This window comes from Crotalus tigris, unplaced genomic scaffold (genome assembly GCF_016545835.1).
Source record: "Crotalus tigris isolate CLP2741 ecotype Arizona unplaced genomic scaffold, ASM1654583v1 scf7180000017536.10889498, whole genome shotgun sequence".
Classification (NCBI taxonomy): Eukaryota; Metazoa; Chordata; class Lepidosauria; order Squamata; family Viperidae; genus Crotalus; species Crotalus tigris.
This window is the reverse complement of record NW_024096460.1, coordinates 4,643,274-4,660,095: the sequence shown is the minus strand read 5'-3', so window position 1 is coordinate 4,660,095 and position 16,822 is coordinate 4,643,274. Positions and strand designations below refer to the sequence as shown.

At 34.3% G+C, this 16,822-nt stretch overlaps 1 protein-coding gene across 2 annotated transcripts; it reads right to left on the bottom strand.

Moving 5' to 3' along the window:
• Positions 1–296: 296 nt before the first annotated feature.
• BUB3 (BUB3 mitotic checkpoint protein) lies at positions 297–15,478 on the bottom strand. 2 transcript variants are annotated; one of them, XM_039339752.1, is made up of 8 exons: positions 15,321–15,478; positions 12,774–12,968; positions 10,980–11,049; positions 9,351–9,502; positions 7,466–7,624; positions 6,451–6,628; positions 5,651–5,867; positions 297–2,980 (listed from the first exon to the last, which is right to left on the bottom strand). In XM_039339752.1, the coding sequence occupies exons 2-8, from the start codon at positions 12,966–12,968 to the stop codon at positions 2,971–2,973; spliced, it is 981 nt and encodes a 326-aa protein (XP_039195686.1). In that variant the 5' UTR covers positions 15,321–15,478; the 3' UTR covers positions 297–2,970. The 2 variants fall into 2 exon arrangements, with proteins under 2 accessions (XP_039195686.1, XP_039195760.1); XM_039339826.1 differs by lacking the exon at positions 297–2,980 and having other exon boundaries at positions 5,647–5,867.
• Between the last annotated feature and the right edge of the window lie 1,344 nt (positions 15,479–16,822).

The following is a 16,822-nucleotide window of genomic DNA, read 5'->3' as shown; positions in this document are numbered from 1 at the left end:
GTGAATGGCAAAAATCTGAAATGTTGCTTGACCCTTGATTTAAACAAGGACATTCACATTTAAACTTCATTTATGAATCATTTAAAATTTTGTGCAAAAGGATAGGAGAAAAAAAATTTGAGCAATTGGCATAAAAGTAGTGGTACGATATAAAAATGAAGAGTCACTTGCCTGTGAGATGGGCAGCTATATAAATTAGATAAATAAATACATCTGCATTGGTTCCCATGCTTTCTTGTCCATAAAATCTAAGTCTTTGAAAACACACTGCATTTTCAGCACAGCTTTACAATAAACAGATTCAAGTATTTATTTTAATATGCTTCCAAATTCTACGGAATTTGACCATTAATATATTTAAGCCAGACTAGGTACAAAATATAAATTCATAACATTGTAAGAAAAAGAAGCTGTTTACATTGTTAACCTAACCTTCCTTCTTTAGAAGACTGTATTCAATGGGTTTAGGGTATAAATTTTACACATATTAAAATTATCCTAATTAATTCATCAGAATATCTATTTGTTGAAATGTGGCAGCACAGCATTTAGGATACAAATATACAGATAAAGACAATGTGATAGTCTTTTCAGAGACATCTTGTAACATTTTTACCTGTGTGCAGCCTGGGATGATGGAAGGAATATTAGAATGGTCAGTATGATTCTATGTTCTGGAAAGCTCTCTAATCTTCAGCAAAAGGCTATCATTTAAAAAAGCTTTGTAGAGCTCAGTTACACTGCTAGGAATCATTTTGCCTTATCTCATACAGCAAAAAGCAAGATTACTGTGTATTACACAACAGTAAATTGTGCCCTCATAAGTTCAGAGAATAAAAAGATGAATTGTTTCTTCATACAAAGAATGCCTCACGTATACGTATATGCATATGCAACTGTTTTACTAACAGAACTATCTATCCACTGTCTTACCAGACCTCTTTGCTATAGTACTTACAAATTTCCATTTGCATAACACCTCCACTATTGAGCCGGTAATAAATGAGGCTATGGATACTAGTCAGAAAAAACTAACTACTGAAAACACACTTATTTGGTTTGGTGACTGAGCTTTTATGTGTATTGGCATCTGATATATAGATCAACGTCTAACCCACATTCTCCTATTTCCAATTTCTCTGCTATTTGAATTTCACTGGCATTTTATTGGCTCAGCACCTTTAAATTCTCCAATATATTTGTATCACTTTGTTTGAATTTTTCTTTGCCTCACCTACACTTATTTTGGCCTTCTGTTGTGCGCCTAGTGAAGGTATAAAAGATTGCAACAGGCCCTGTATAAGCCTCCTATAATATCTAGTACTAATGCTATAGTTTAGTATTATAGCAGAGTACTTTGATCGGTTGACAGTTTCAGAATCATTTTCAAAGGCTGTGAATTGTGGCAATAGCAAATGGCTGAAAAAATGGAATGCATTAATTTTCATGACTCATAAGGGAATAAAATGGAAAGGCTTTCTATTTCAAAAATAACCCTTACTACTAAGATTTCATTGCTCTGAAGCAATACATTTCTACTTCATTAATCTGAAGACCATCTAGACAGACTACAGCTGGAACAAAGCTAAATGTGACTTAACAGGCTGAAGTATGATATACTGATAACTTTTTTTTAATGGAAACAGAATAATTGATACTTATTCTTGAAATATGTTTTCAGGAATATCTGAATCGCACAGCCAAGACAGAGACTAACCATTAGGGTATTGGGACAATTACAGAAAGATAATCAGATGATCCAATGTTGTGGTAAAGATTACTAATAAACACAGATACCAAACCTGTTCTATAACTATGTAAACTATTACTAATTCTAGAACAAAGGTGAACAAACTTTATCATCAAAAATGCCCCTCTAAAAACCACTAATGTAATCTGAAAACATTTTGAGGGGGGAAATAAAAACTGAAAAATACATCCTAAAATCAGATTAATAAAGTTTAAGTAACAAAAGGAAATATCCAAAGCTTCCTCCCCAAAAAATAAAATTTTAGGAAAAGTTTCAAAGGCGGCACAATTTGGGATCTACAAATAATTATTTATCAAAATTTTCACATAGATTCTATCGATCAATATTCTTAGCAATCTCTTCACTTTTTTTAATTGCATATTTTATTGCCATCAGTATTTAATTCCAGTTGTAAATGAAAATTGTTTCAAGAGTTAAGAAAATCTACATATTTTAAATTTTAGCCATATAGAACTTACAATTCTATCCTGAATTTATTATATTTCAAATTAATATTCTGCAAGTAACAACACATTTGTAGAAACAATTGTTTTTATCTGATAGAAATATCTGTTGTGGAACTGGGGTGCTTGTTAAAGACAAAATATAGTTTTTTCCAAGGAATCAAATTTCAAAAGTAGACACTGATTATTAACTATAACCATAAAACTTCAATTTATTCTATAAATTCCTTAAATCTGCAGGACATACTTTCGTAAACCTGCTGACCACAGAACTTAATTACAATTAAAAAAAATAAACAGGGAAGGGTTAGAGTTACAGCCATTAAATTTAAGTTGCTTGAAAAAAGTCAAAATGTTTTCTTTATCGTATTGTTGTTGCTGAAGTACAAGCCCAGTACATCAAAAACGATGTCATTATTAAATTCAGGATTTAATGTTTACCACCACTGCAGTTAAAAGTAGGACTTTTAGGATAGGGGGGGGGGGGAGAGAGAGCGAGAGAGAGAGGGTTGAAAATATTTATTCAAACAATTAGGCCACCATTAATCTATACAAAAATTCAACTGTCACATTTCAAAAGAATTAACTGGCTTAAAGAAATATTTCAAAATCAGGTGAACAAAAATTAACAATTCTTGGCTATGTTTTTTAAAAAAGATTTACAATATACCCAATGAAAACATTATGACAACAACACTGAAACATCTTCTTTTAATCAAAGGATTAGTTTGTTTTGCTAGAAGTTTCTGATCAAGATCAAGTTGACCTGCAATAAAGAAAGAGATTTTAGACATGTATTTGCATTTCTGTATTGTTCTAAATAAATTTTTAACTTTCTAAAGCAGCAAACCTTTACAAAATCCCAAGAAGATTTAATGTTTCCTTGTTTTTCAAAATACATCAAAACAGAATCATTATTAAGAATTTTAGAAATGGTAATAGAAAAAGTTAAGTCAGGAGCTATTATCAATTTTATTATTGAATGTGTTTATTGTACTGAATCACTATGAAATTTCTATTGCATCTGGCTGAAGAAAGGAATAAACATGTAGAAAAATAAATTAAACTTTCAGAAATTCATTTATAGAGAGAAACAAGTCCAAATAGATGCCTGTCTAAATGCATTGCAATTATGTTACAATTATTTTGCAAATAAACAGATACAGAATGCTCTGCCTTGTCTCAGCTCATTACCGATTCAAGCAATTTGCCCTTCTGGGATCAATTGTTTACTAATAAATAATTGTTTGCAGCCACAAAATGATATTAAGTGCTATTCTTATTAGTTTTGCTTCTACATCCTGTAATAAGATTCAAAACTAACCAACTCCCAAGAGTCTAACCTTAACCTTGCTGTTTTTAACAGCCCAGGAAATGATGAACCATCTGTTTCAGAAAATAATGGACAGCTAAGAGGAAATATTGTTTAATTGCAGATTAACCTCCTCGAAAAGTAGAATGAAGCATCCCTATAATTAGCAAGCACAACACAAGTATCGAAACAGCTGAATGTAAAGTCATATGGTTGTCTTCACTCCACTAAGAGAGTTTCCCATGTTAAATTCTCGCAATGTAAATAATTTACAGGAACACATCCATAAGAAAAAGGGTATGATTAAGTGAAAACAATTTGCACTAAGCTGATTTTTTTTGCACTCTATGCAAAGCATAACAGATCATAGACAAAAATAAAGAAACTGACTAAAAATATGAAATTTAAAATTATTATGATTGACATATAAAATACAGCAAGTCTAAGTGCTATTGCTACAGTGCTGTTTTGGAATGCTGTCTCTATTATTTTTGATAGTATTTTTAAACAATACATCCAAGCACAGCAACAAATGTTCGCCAAAATATATATATTATTATTATTCAATGTTACCCCTAAAATATTAAAACCTTTTATTGGGGTCTCTCTACACAGATTGAATATCTGAATATGTTAAGAATGTAATGTAATGTAATGTAATGAACATTTACTGGCTTCATTGTAAGGTGATGTGCTGCTGCTTTAAGAGAGTTCTGGAAGAATGTGAATGCAATGTTACTTATATACATGCTTGAAGCAGATCATATAGCTAAGTGAAACAAATGTACATAGTACTGAATTCCAAGACACCATGAAGTTTTATATTAACCTATGGAAATGTCATTACTTCAATCTTTTATTGCCCTTAGGAATGGGGTTTAGGATTTTATATTTGGAGGGGGGGGGTTGGGGGGGGGTAAACATAATGCATTTTATAAGTGAAATAAATAAATAATCCTTGAAATCTAGACATTCTTCATAATTCTAGTTCTTTTGCTTGAGTGATTTGCATCACTCCAATTGAACTAATTGATTTTGGAAATATCACTGTAATAGCCTTCCATAAATTTTATCTCAAAATGCAGTAATCGGGTTAAATTTCAGATTACCAGACTGTGAGATACTTTTGATCCAATTACAAGTTTTAATGAGCAAAAAAATACAATGTGATTCACAGTCTCTTCAACAGGCAGAGTTTAGGAAGATGACTCAAAGCTTTCCCAATTCACAAGAATTCAAAATAATAAAAAGGCCAAACAAAAATGCAATCTTATTCAAACAAAAGCTCTAAATTGCAAACTGCACGTCCTTCTCTTTTTTCTAATATAATAATATAATGTTCCGGTTTTATATTAAGAGATTTAGCTTTCCTACAGGCATTCAGCCAATTTTATGTCCATACCTGCCCTACCTTTCCTTCCAAAAGTCCATATGCCAATGGCAGTGAGACACTTGTGGACTATTGACGGTAATCAGTAACCTATTTTCAAAGCTTACAAGCATATGCAATGCATTTTCTTATTTTAATATACACTAGAAACAATATAACTAAATAGCACTGATGATGAAAAAAAACCTCACAATATATTTAGTTTGAGAGTACATATATGAAGTCTGTGCACCTCCCCATTTTGTCTGTGTTACCAGTTGTGGCATAATTTTGGATATCAAAGGATTTAAACATTTTGTGTTGTGTATGTAATTTACGCAACTGCTGTATCTAATTCAAGCTCAACATTTTAAAGTTAAGAGCTGACCTACATGCAAAAATGACAGTCAATAGTTTGAAATCCTACATAATTAGTTTTGCTCGTAGTGGTGATCTTTGCTTCTTCAGCTTCATTTGAAAGCAATAAGCCAGAAATAGTACAGTTTTGTATAATAGTTCATTCAGAAAGAAAGAAATTTTGATCTCCTTCGCTAAAACAAATAGATAATTTTATCCCTCAGTTACCTAATAGTCTACAGATATCAAGAGTGTGGACAGAAGATAAAATCAATTCCAGTCTTATGGTGAAAATGTACTTTCCACAGTAATCAACAATGCTATGCATGAATTAAGAAAAATAATCAATCCTGGAATAAGCACTTAGAGGAATTCAAGTATGGGTGGAGCATACTTACTTGGGTTTTGTTTCTGCATCAGTCACTTGGCGAATGTAGATACCATCTTCAGGATGTTCAATGTCATCCATTTCATACATATATGAGGATGCTATTGCAAGAGTAGTCCCATCATTACTGAAAGCTAGTGAAGCTATACTGGTAGGGTACCGATGAAATTGGCAGAGTCTTTTTTTGTTGAACGGATCCCAAATATTGACAAAGCCATCAGAGCCACCTACAAATAGATGTGTAAGAAGGGAGTTATTAGGAACAAATTTTACATTCTTCTGTAACCTTAGTACAGATTTTTAAGGTTAGTGCAAAAGATTTTATCAATTTTATCTATAAGAGAACAAAAAATCAGAAAAGAAACAAGCCCAACAATCTGAAATCAGTGCAACTCAATTAGTTCAAATGGCATTACACTCTGTACTTTCCCCCCTCAATTTAACATGTTGCAAATGTTCAGGAACTGCAGTTATGGCCAATTAAAAGAACTTCAGGGGCTAAATAATGGCCCAAGACTTCACAATATCCTATTTTCTATACAAAGATCATAAAATGGTTCAGGGCTTGCTGGAGAATCCAAGTTCTAAGCCATCCCTCAGACATAAAAATTCATTGCATAACTCTGGACAAATCAAATTGCTGAACAGAGCAGTTGTTCTGGAAGAAAAATAAATATAAACCTGTGTATGCTGCTTAGCCACCAAATAAATAATAAAATTGATGCAATGTTGCATATGAAACCAGGATCACTATCCATACAAATTAGATCTGAATATCTACTATCAGTGATACAATAAGAAAATAATTACCTGTAGCAAATGTGTTATGGACATTATGAAAAGAGATGGCATTGACGGGGTAAATCTGCTCAATGTTATTCTCCTTCAATCTGTGGCATTTGAAAGCATATTTTTTCTTCTGCACCTCCAAACTTGGGTCCAAATATTCAACTGCAACCCGGCCTTCTATGGAGCTTAACACATAGCCCTATTGAACACATAGCAATCCTTTAGTTATTGTCACAAACAACTAGTAAAGTTTTCTTTTGTGCAAATACTTCTATCACATCCTACATCTGTGCACTTCAAAATGAATCATGTACGTATCCTGTGAAATAAAAGATTCCAAAGATGGAGATAACTTCCTACTTCACGTCTACTGAGAAAGATTAATTCAGAAATCTTGGAAACAAAAATATATCCCAACACCTTTTCAGAAATGAAAAGCCATCCCAAAGACTTCATTAGGGAATGTATTTGCCCACAAATAATAGATAAAATTAATGCCTTCACTGTGTTAAAAAAGAAATCTACTTCTAGGACTGCTTACTATTTTTTAATCAAAAGGATAATTTGTTTCCTTTTTTCTTCTACCACAAGAATAGAAAATAATGATTAGATGCTACACTGAATCCCATCAAAAATAATGGTACAGTAACCAAAATAAAGACTCTCTTGTTTCAAAGTTTATTTTCTTCATAGTGTTGACAGGTCCAGGAAAAAGCCAATCTAGAAAGGGCGCTTAAGAAAGTAGTTTTATGTATTTTCTGAAAGCCTAACTTTTAGGAAAATAAAACCATACTAAACATGATACTGTTGCAATATTTTCTGTACATTGAACTGAATTCCCATACACTATAATCGATTCATCAAATTTCTAGACTGACTAATTTCAAAACAACTCCGGGCATGTCTAGACACATACGAACCCAAAGAAAAATAGCAAAATTTGGAAATTTCAATAAGCCAGGAGACAGCTGAAGTAACAACAGTATGTTTCATTTAACAAGCTTAAATATGAAATATTGCTATACAAGTTAAATACCTGTTTGTTGGGAAATGCCCTGATGCAACGGGTCTGATATTTAAGACTTGATTCTCTTCTCTGCTGAACATAGCCCATGTTCCGTAAGTCCCACACGAGAACTCTTCGACCAGCTGTTCCCACTATCAATCTGTCACCAGATACAGATAATGTATATACCTTGAACAAAAGGATGCAAATTTTGCATTAGTATACCTAATTTTAGTATATGGGCTGCTAAAGTTCAATATACCAAGAATCAAACACTTGCCAGCATTTCAAAGATGTTAAACAAATGTGCTTTCCAAATAGGCCCAAAGAACAATGGAGCCCAAAATTTATGTTGCTAAGTGAGACGTTTGTTAAGTGAAGTTTGCCACATTTTATGATCTTTCTTGCAACAATTGTTAAGTGAATCGTTCCATTTGTTAAGTTAGTTAACATGATTGTTAAGTGAATCTGGCTTCCCACTGACTTATCAGAGGGTCACAAAAGGTGCTTACATAATCCTGGGACACCCGCAACCATCTTAAAGGTGAACTATTTGCCAAGTGTCCGAATTTTGATCACACAACCATGGGGATGCTGCAACCGTCATGTGAAAAATGGTTGTTAAGTCACTTTTTTTAGTTAACTTTGAACGGTCACTAAATAACTGTTTTAAATTGAGGACTACCTGTAGTCATAAGTCTCATTCTAATAAAAATATAAATGTTAAGATAAAAGATAAATTTGGCCAAGGATATTCTACGGCATTTATACTACCATAGAAATGTTCAAATTAATTGTATCTATTTAAATGAAATATCTAATCCTAATCTCATACAATAACATATACAGTAGTTCCCAAGAGCAACAAATTAAGACTTGCTCCAATTAATAGAGCCAAAAAAAAACCTATATTACAGCCACATATAAACAATTTCATACAAGCTCAAGTTTTACCACACCTTTAATAGTTTACTTGTGATGACAGACCCAGAATTGACAGATGATTTTTCTCAGTGGTTCATGTGAAATTGAAACAAGTATGTGATAACCAACCCCTAAGGAATCCTAGGCAAAATTCTGATAAGGACTTAACTAAGTGACTAAGAAATAAGTATTCAGTTCATATTGTATATAAAAAATACTTTTATGCTGAATATTATACCTTGGCTAACTAACTATATTACTGGTTTACACAAACTAATTTCTTTAAGAATAGAAAAAGTACAATTTAGCACTCAGGAATGGAAATTTAATTAAACCATGACTTTTGTTATATCTGACATTTTAAAGCTGATTAGAACACCTTAAGAGACCCTGTTTGGTCTACTGATTAAGATGTTGGAGTAGGAACAAGGAAATTGTAAAAGCCAGCTGGGTGATCTTAGACCAGTCTCTCCCTCTCAGACTTACGAAGTAACTTCTAAAAGTGCTACCTAAAGAACTGCATTGATTTTTTTTTCCATTTACCAGGGATCAAGTCTGACTCAAAGACAGAACAAACATACAAATAAGCACTTTAACCAAGGGTAAATCTCCAGTTTTCTCCCACCATTTTTCTCCTGAATAGGAAAAGGAGATTTCATAATGTATAATCCCAAAACAATGACCTAATATGGGAGATATTAACATTTAATTGCTCAAATATATTTTAGTTGCATGCAAATCTTACTGTTCCACGGGAAAAGTCTTGAGAATATTGAGCATTCTATTTTTCCTGCTGATCATATTAATTTGGAACATCCAGATATGTTGTTCTGTAAATGTTCCATTCACAGAAAAGTTTTGCACATCTCTGTTGTACACATTAATTTTAACTCACTATGCAATTGTATGTTTATTGATATGTATCTACAGTAATCAGTAGAATTAATCCATATTGAAATGATGTATAGCACTCTAAATAACCAGGACAAACCTTTTCAGGCTGAGAAAATGTTCCGGCATTACAAGGTGTTCTTGGATCCCATAACTTGACTGTTTGATCCCAACTTCCTGTTACCATTACATTCACTTCTGGACAATATTCAACACATCTTATAGGAGCATCATGACTGCCAACAAGATTTTCTGTTTGAAAAAAAAAAAATAATGCATTTAGCTTTACTAGATACAGGGATAGTGAAATGTAATAAAAAGATTAAGGCGATATTCACGCATAAGTATCACGGTTTGACCAGCCATTCATTAATCTATATAGCTGCTGGGGCATCCTTTAAGGAATGTTTGATCCTCTAATCTTTACAACAGATATACACTCCTGAAGTGTTAAATGTAGACTAATAGGTATCAACTCACTATTTCAAAGAAGCTTAGCAGGGAAATTGGTGCCCATGCAGAGATTTTCAAATGAATAAGAGAGATTTACGCACCTAACTGCTGGATGCAACTGAAAATTCTAGTCATGAACAGCTTACCAGGAAGATCTAATAACTGGTGAATGCCGCATGACCACATTAGTGCATGCCTTTGCCGCTATTTAAGATACAAAACAATTTCAACAAACCGTTGTCAATAAACTCCTTCTTCCTATATTACTATTCAATTTATCAACATAATAGTATTAAACTGTTTAGAAGCTTTTATCGGGATGTTTAATACAATTTTTAGTTTAAAATCTTTTATCGCTTTAATAGCTTTTTCCTTCAAAGTTACGCCTGAGCTTTCCAATACCGTCAATTTATGCAAACACTCTTATGCAAAGTTCTTATTTATTTATGTTATAAGGATCTCATTTCATTCAGCTCGTCTGCTTCCAATATCTAAGTGCCTGATCATAGTTCACATAGTTCGCAATAACAAAAGTTAAAAATAATCAGTTTTTAAAATAATGAGGAGTTTAATATTTTGCAATTATATACTCTACTCAGGTATCAGACACTTAGTAAGCGGCTTTCTTCTGAGAAAATCTCTCATGAAAATTTTTCAAAGAAAAAGTCAACCAAATACATAAAATCCACTTTAAAAAAAATCTTTCAAAGTTCCTCTTTGTTTTAGCTGAAAGACGCTTCAGGAACAATTTAACATAATTTGGCAGTATCTGTCAAATACTGAAGTACACATTGGCATGGTGCTCCAATAATTTATAGATCAATGAATACCTATTTCCCACAATCTCAGCAAAGAGAATATTGTGAGAAGGAAGCCTATGACATTAAATTGCTGTGAATACAACCTAGAAAAGAGAGAATAAGCAAAACAATCACTGTCTACAGTTACAGAGATAATATTGGTTGTCACTGCCCCATGTTAGATAAATGAATAACACAGTGTTTAAATAAAAAAAAATACACCGCAGCTGGTTTCATAGAGAAGAAATAAAACATTTTCTTTCAAAAGCATCTAAAGCAATAATTTATGAAATTTGACCAGATTTTTCTATTTTGTTGAATTATATTGAAGTCCCATATGTTGACTCAGAAATAAGGACTGTATGGAAGTTTATTCTCAGATAATAAGTCATGGATGGCTCCCCTCCTGATTCAACTATTGAAGCCTGATATGTTTTCTGTCTGCAAACTCTATGACGCTATCAGGTTAGTTTTACCTTGATCAGTGTTCAAGTCATGCATTTTCAGCTGCCGATCTAATCCTCCACTCCAGGCATGTGTAGGGTCCTTCAAAACAAAGTTATTTACAGGTTCTATAATTGCAGAATAAACATAGTAAAAGCTACTTTTCCCTCCAATGTCACATATAAAGCTGTAAGGCTTATAAATGTTGCATACTTTGGGGTTCTGGTGATATACTTGCTCTCTAATTATTGTGATTTGGTTCCTGTGTTATTTTATGGTAATGCCAAAAAGACACATAAGCAGAAAACATCAGGAAAGTTATGCAGGATCTTCAAAGTATATGAGGAAGGAACAGTAACTCAACTCAGTTTCAGTACCTTGGACTTACTAGAGATAAGTTTATTTTCAATCAGTAGCTGAAACACATTGCAAAAATAAAGATTAAAACGTAAGTTCTCATTCAACACATTTGTCAACATATTAATTGATTAAGGTCTACCAATCTTTATGTCAGAGTCATCATTTTAGGATTATGACCTACAGATCTCACGGCTTTGGCTCTATCAAAGTTTTGAACTGTTTTGCTTTCTCCCACCTTACTGATATAGCACATTGCCTGATTAAAGGTTCTGAAAAACTTAAAAAAACTACCCACTATTTATGTAATTTGGGCTACTTCTAATAAAGTATCATCAAGCCACATTTTGGAGATTTTCCTCCCATGGGCTAAGATGGCTTTGTATGTATCAAGATATGCAAAAAATAATAATAATTAAACTTAACCTAAGATGCAGCAATTATATGAAAGAATGATTATGAAAAGTGACATAAAAATGATTTCCTATTTAGAATTAACAATTGTGACCAGGCCAATTTTGACTAGTTACCTGTCGTTAATTCAATTTTATTTTGATTTACTTAATTGTATATTGACTTATTTCAAAATTCTCAATACAGCCAACCAATTATCTGAGAGCCACTCTAAGATGCAAAATAAAAGAGAAGAGTGGAAATAAAGCTATTCCATTATCCTTATTAAAACATCATCTTTCAACAGTCATCTAGCAACAACCATTCCAACTTGCTACACAATTAAAGAACAAGGGAACAAATTATTCCAGCACCTTTGAGAAACAATCTGCACTGTGTTCTTGCTCAACTATCAACTAGTTAACAGTAATTCGACTAGGCTGTAAAGCAGAAAGTCAGCAACAGATCTAGATTTCAGCTTTTAGCCCTTTTAAATTGTGACACTCACTCTTCCTACTGCCTAGACTTTAAGAATGAAACAAGAAAAAATTTTACAGTTGAATATTATGGCAACTAATAGGAAGAACTTTGTTTTTCTCCTCCAACTTTTCATCCTTGTTCTCTTTTAGATAGTTGCCATCTTCAAGTTTACAAGATCACTTTTGTTATTTATAATCAGTCTAGAACTTGCCTTTTTTCAGTTTCCCAAATTACAAAAAAAAGTTTGTTTTTATTATTGTAAAATATCTAAACTCATTTGAATATGGCAGATTGCATATATAAAGAAAAACACCAGGAATTATACCAATACATAACACACTTAATTCATATTTTCACCAGTTAATTGAAGGCCTGGATAAAGAATAGCCCATGTAGAAATGCAAGATTTTTGGTGATAATACAGATTATTTCTAGAAAGGAAGAGCAAAAAAGTCCACATATGTGCAAAATGCTAACACATGTTTCCGAATACTGTCCAGCCCAAAGTTCTAATCATCTATTAGATGAACTAAGTATTTCCTTTGTGTTTTCTTGGTACTTTCAAATTTCAAAACATAAGAAGAAAAAAAACTTACATAAAAAGCACAGTCAAGTACTGCTCCAGTGTGTTGATACTTGAGTCTCATGGTGTTGGCAGGAACATCATACAATCGAACAGATGTGTCCCAAGAAGAAACAAGCAAAAACTGAGATGTGTTTGGATTGAATTTCACTGATGAGATTCCATCTTCTGGAGGTTGGTTCAGCTTAAATTCATTTGATCCAGTCATCTGATAAGATTGTGCAAAGTTAGATGCGTAATTATTGCTTAAAATTTCTACATAAACATGTTTGGAAGTGCAATTATGATTATTTAGTCATTATTTCTTTACAAAATTCTTAATAAATACTTAGCTATATATATACTATAATACTATAATACTATAACATGCATCTCCACAGTATGAATTTAACTGAAGAACTTTGTAGTATTACTATATATTTCTTGTTAATTTTTATGGGTGTAATTTTACATTATGAGCATTTGTGGCAGTTGAGTCATTGGTGCTCCCTGAGGTTGGTTATTTGCTTGCAGACATTTCATCACCCAACTAGGTAACATTATCAGTGACACTGATATGCATGCCACTGGTAATATATTACACTGATGTTTATTTATTTATTTATTTATGAGACTTATATACCGCTTTAAGTGCAAGCACTCTCTAAGCGGTGTAGTTATTATGTAGTTATTAATTCAACTATTACCTAGTTGAAAATGAAATGATTACAAGCAAACAGCAAGGCTCAGAGAGCATCAAGGACTTCACACAGTTCAATGCTGAGGTACATATATTCTCTTCTACTGGTATATTTGTGGCATTTATATTCTGTAAAAACTATGTTGTAATTGATTTAAACTAAAAAAAGAAAAAACATTCTAGCCAAAAAGCAGTTTTCAAATGCATTGATCATCATTATTTATCTTGTATTACTAAAAAGTGTATTAATTACTAAAAAAGCAAACATTGAAATTAAAAAAAACGTATATAAAAACAGTCCATTGTACACATAAAATTTATGAGAAGCATTCTCTCTAATAATAGTATCTGAAATGCTATTTTGCAGCTTGCAACAAACCTGCAAAGCAGTCCATTGTTAATATTGTCAGTCAGAGATGGAAATGCAGTTAACCTGGATTACTTTTCAAACCAGCAGACTTCCTTACGTGTATGGCTGACCCAAGGTCACCCAGCTGGCTTTCATGACTAAAATTGAACTAGAACTCAGTCTCTCAGTTTCTAGTCTAGTAAGCCACTAGATCTAATTGACTCCACTAGACATACCACTAATGCTCTTAAAATAAAAAGAATTGAAAGGGGAAAAGAAATAGAAAATCACATAACAAAGTTAAGATAAACAGAATGGGGCTTTAATTTTTCAAAAAATAAAAAATGCACGTGCAAAGCAGGAGCTCTTATCTTTCATACTTTTAGTAGTGATATTACTGGCCTATAAAAACCTGGCTGCAGGTTTTTGTAAATGACAGCAAAGTCTTAATACCTGGCTGCCATCAAGACATTGTCCAAATGTTTACAACACGCTCTAGTAGCCCTTCACCTCTTCAACTTCAAATTCAGTATCCTTTCTTCTAAAACTCATTCTGTCTTTTATCACTCTGAATCAACTTTTTCCTAATATGAAGATTCTGGAAGTTGTGGCCCTAAAATTTCTAAAGGGCTCCAGATGAAAAAAATCTGCCGTGGCATGAAACCTTTATTACAATTACCAATCAGAATGGCTGCTTTAGATACAGGTAGTCCTCATTTATGTTTTTCAATGAGAAATTTGTTAAGTGAGTTTTGCTCCATTTTTTTTTTTTTTTAACTTTTCTTGCTACATTTGTTAAATGAATCACTGTGGTTAAGTTAATAACACAGTTGTTAAGTGAACCTGGCTTCCCCATTGACTTTGCTTGACTGAAGATCGCAAAAGCTGATGCCATGACCTCAGGACACTGCAGCCATCATAAATGATGAACCAGTTGTCAAATATCCAAATCACGTGACCACGAGGAGGCTGCAGCAGTCACAAGTGTGAAAAACGGTCGTCACTTTTTTCAATGCCACTGTAACTTCAAACGGTCACTAAATGAACTGTTGTAAATTGAGGACTACCTGTACACCTTTCTCGTTTATCAGACTGCCCATGATCCACCTCAGGATGCCAATGACCTGTGTGAGTGGCCTTCCTACCTTCCCATAGGAGAAAGTCAGCCGGTAGGATACTATGCATGCTTACTTGGAAAAAGGCTAAAGACTTCCCTGACTTAGGAAGCCTTAAAGAGAAAAGCGAGGGAGACAGGGGAGGAGAGAAACCGGGGCCCTCAACTCCAAAAATGTGGGAAGGGACGGGCCTCAACTCCAGTAACGAGGATCGAGAAAAAGAAGGGAAGGGAGCAGGGGCCCTCAACTGCAGTGAGTGAGTGAGTGAGTGAAGGAAGGAAGGAAGGAAGGGGCCCTCAACTGTAATAACGTGGGGATGGATCAAAAGGCCTACTTCCGGTTTTCATGGAACGCTCTCGATTTGAAGGACTAATGCCGGTAGGGAAGCCTCTACCCCACCGCGAGCCCCCGCCTTACCTTGTCCTCCAGCGTTACAACGAGGGACGCCTCCCGCGCCCCCACTCTTCCGCTCAACGGACGTAGAGTACACGCGCGCGCGCGCAAATTCACCGGCCCGATTCTCCCAGCAGCCTCAGCGCCGACAAACCAGCTCCCTGAGCGGGATTGGCTGGTTTGAATAACTCAGCGGTACGCACGGGGAGACTAGCACGCTCCGTGAAGCTAAGACTACAACGTCCGGCATGCAATGCGCTCCAGTTTCTCGTTGGTCGCCTTTGCTTTTCAAGTCGGGGAAAATGGGCGTTTCCCTTCAACGTCAGTTACCTCGTTTCCAGATTTTGGTTTCACGCGGCGCAGTCAGAATCGGAACAAAAGCAGCTGAGGGAGAACTTGTTAGAAACTACAGATTTAAGTTTGTGGGTGTTTCCTCCCCCCTTCACCGGGGCGTTCTTTGGACTTCAACTTTAGACCCGAATGCCGTTTTAAAATTTAAGTTGTGGCTGGCACATCTAACTGCAAAGATCCGAGTGATCGCTAGGCGGCAGTAAAGAGAAGCTATGTGTCTGTTGGCTGCGAGGTTTTCAGTCCGAAAGCCGGTACCCCAAACCAAATCAATGTGCACTCATCTATCTACCTATTTGGCATACGCATAAAAGGGGAGCAATGATTGCAAACCTCCTTAATCCGGAGGCTTTGCTGTCCCTCAGCAGATCCTGGAAAAACGAAGGGAAGCCCCAATATAAAACTTCTTTAACCAAGAGCTAGGAGATAAAACACACGTTAATCAGGAAGCTCCCACTAGGAAGCGAAGATTTCATATAAAGTAGTATTTCTGCATGATCTAACACCCCCTTCCCCCACTTGTGATCAGAGGTTCTAGTTCTAGATTTTAGTAAGAATTCCGTTCAAAAGAACGAGTAGACTTTTCCCGTTGCCATCCGGTCGTTTAAAAATTCATGGGCAAATAAAGCCAGTTTTATTCTTCCTACAAAATACACATTGAAAGCCACCTTTCGCCTTGAGAAGCCCAGCATTTCCAGCAAAGCCTACAGTATACCTCTTCCAACACAGAAGAAAATAACAGAGTGGCACACAGACTTTGCTGCGAGAAATTCATGTTTCCTATTACATTTTTTCAAAGCAAATCTTACTTTTTTCCCCCCATCTCCTTGGCCTTTAATACACATGCATGTCAATTTGCCTTCCAAAGAAGACTCTTTTTAATGCCTCTTTTCTGTTGTTAACGCATGGATTCTTAATAAACCATATATGAGCTACTTCAGTTTCTCCGAATTTTCACATTTTTCTCCACGTGAAACTATCATTGACAAAAATAAATTTATTATCGTTGATAATAAAAAGGTAGCTTTTTTAAAAAAAAATCCTGACTTGTTTTGAGGCTTAGCCAACGGTTCCCTAATTAAAGAGAATCAATTACTCATTAATAGAAGTCTCATACCCTATGTCGAGAAAGGCGCTTCTTCAAATTGTTTTTCCCATCCTAATTGATTTAAAAACTT

Bases quoted from the DNA above. Each gene is read 5' to 3' on its own strand.
- BUB3 (XM_039339752.1), bottom strand. From the start codon at position 12,968: ATGACTGGATCAAATGAATTTAAGCTGAACCAACCTCCAGAAGATGGA. The intron at 9,503-10,979 runs GTAAAACTAACC...TTTTTCAAACAG, and splicing joins TGACTTGAACACTGATCAAG to AAAATCTTGTTGGCAGTCAT. The intron at 7,625-9,350 runs GTTTGTCCTGGT...CTTTTGTTCAAG, and splicing joins CATTTTCTCAGCCTGAAAAG to GTATATACATTATCTGTATC.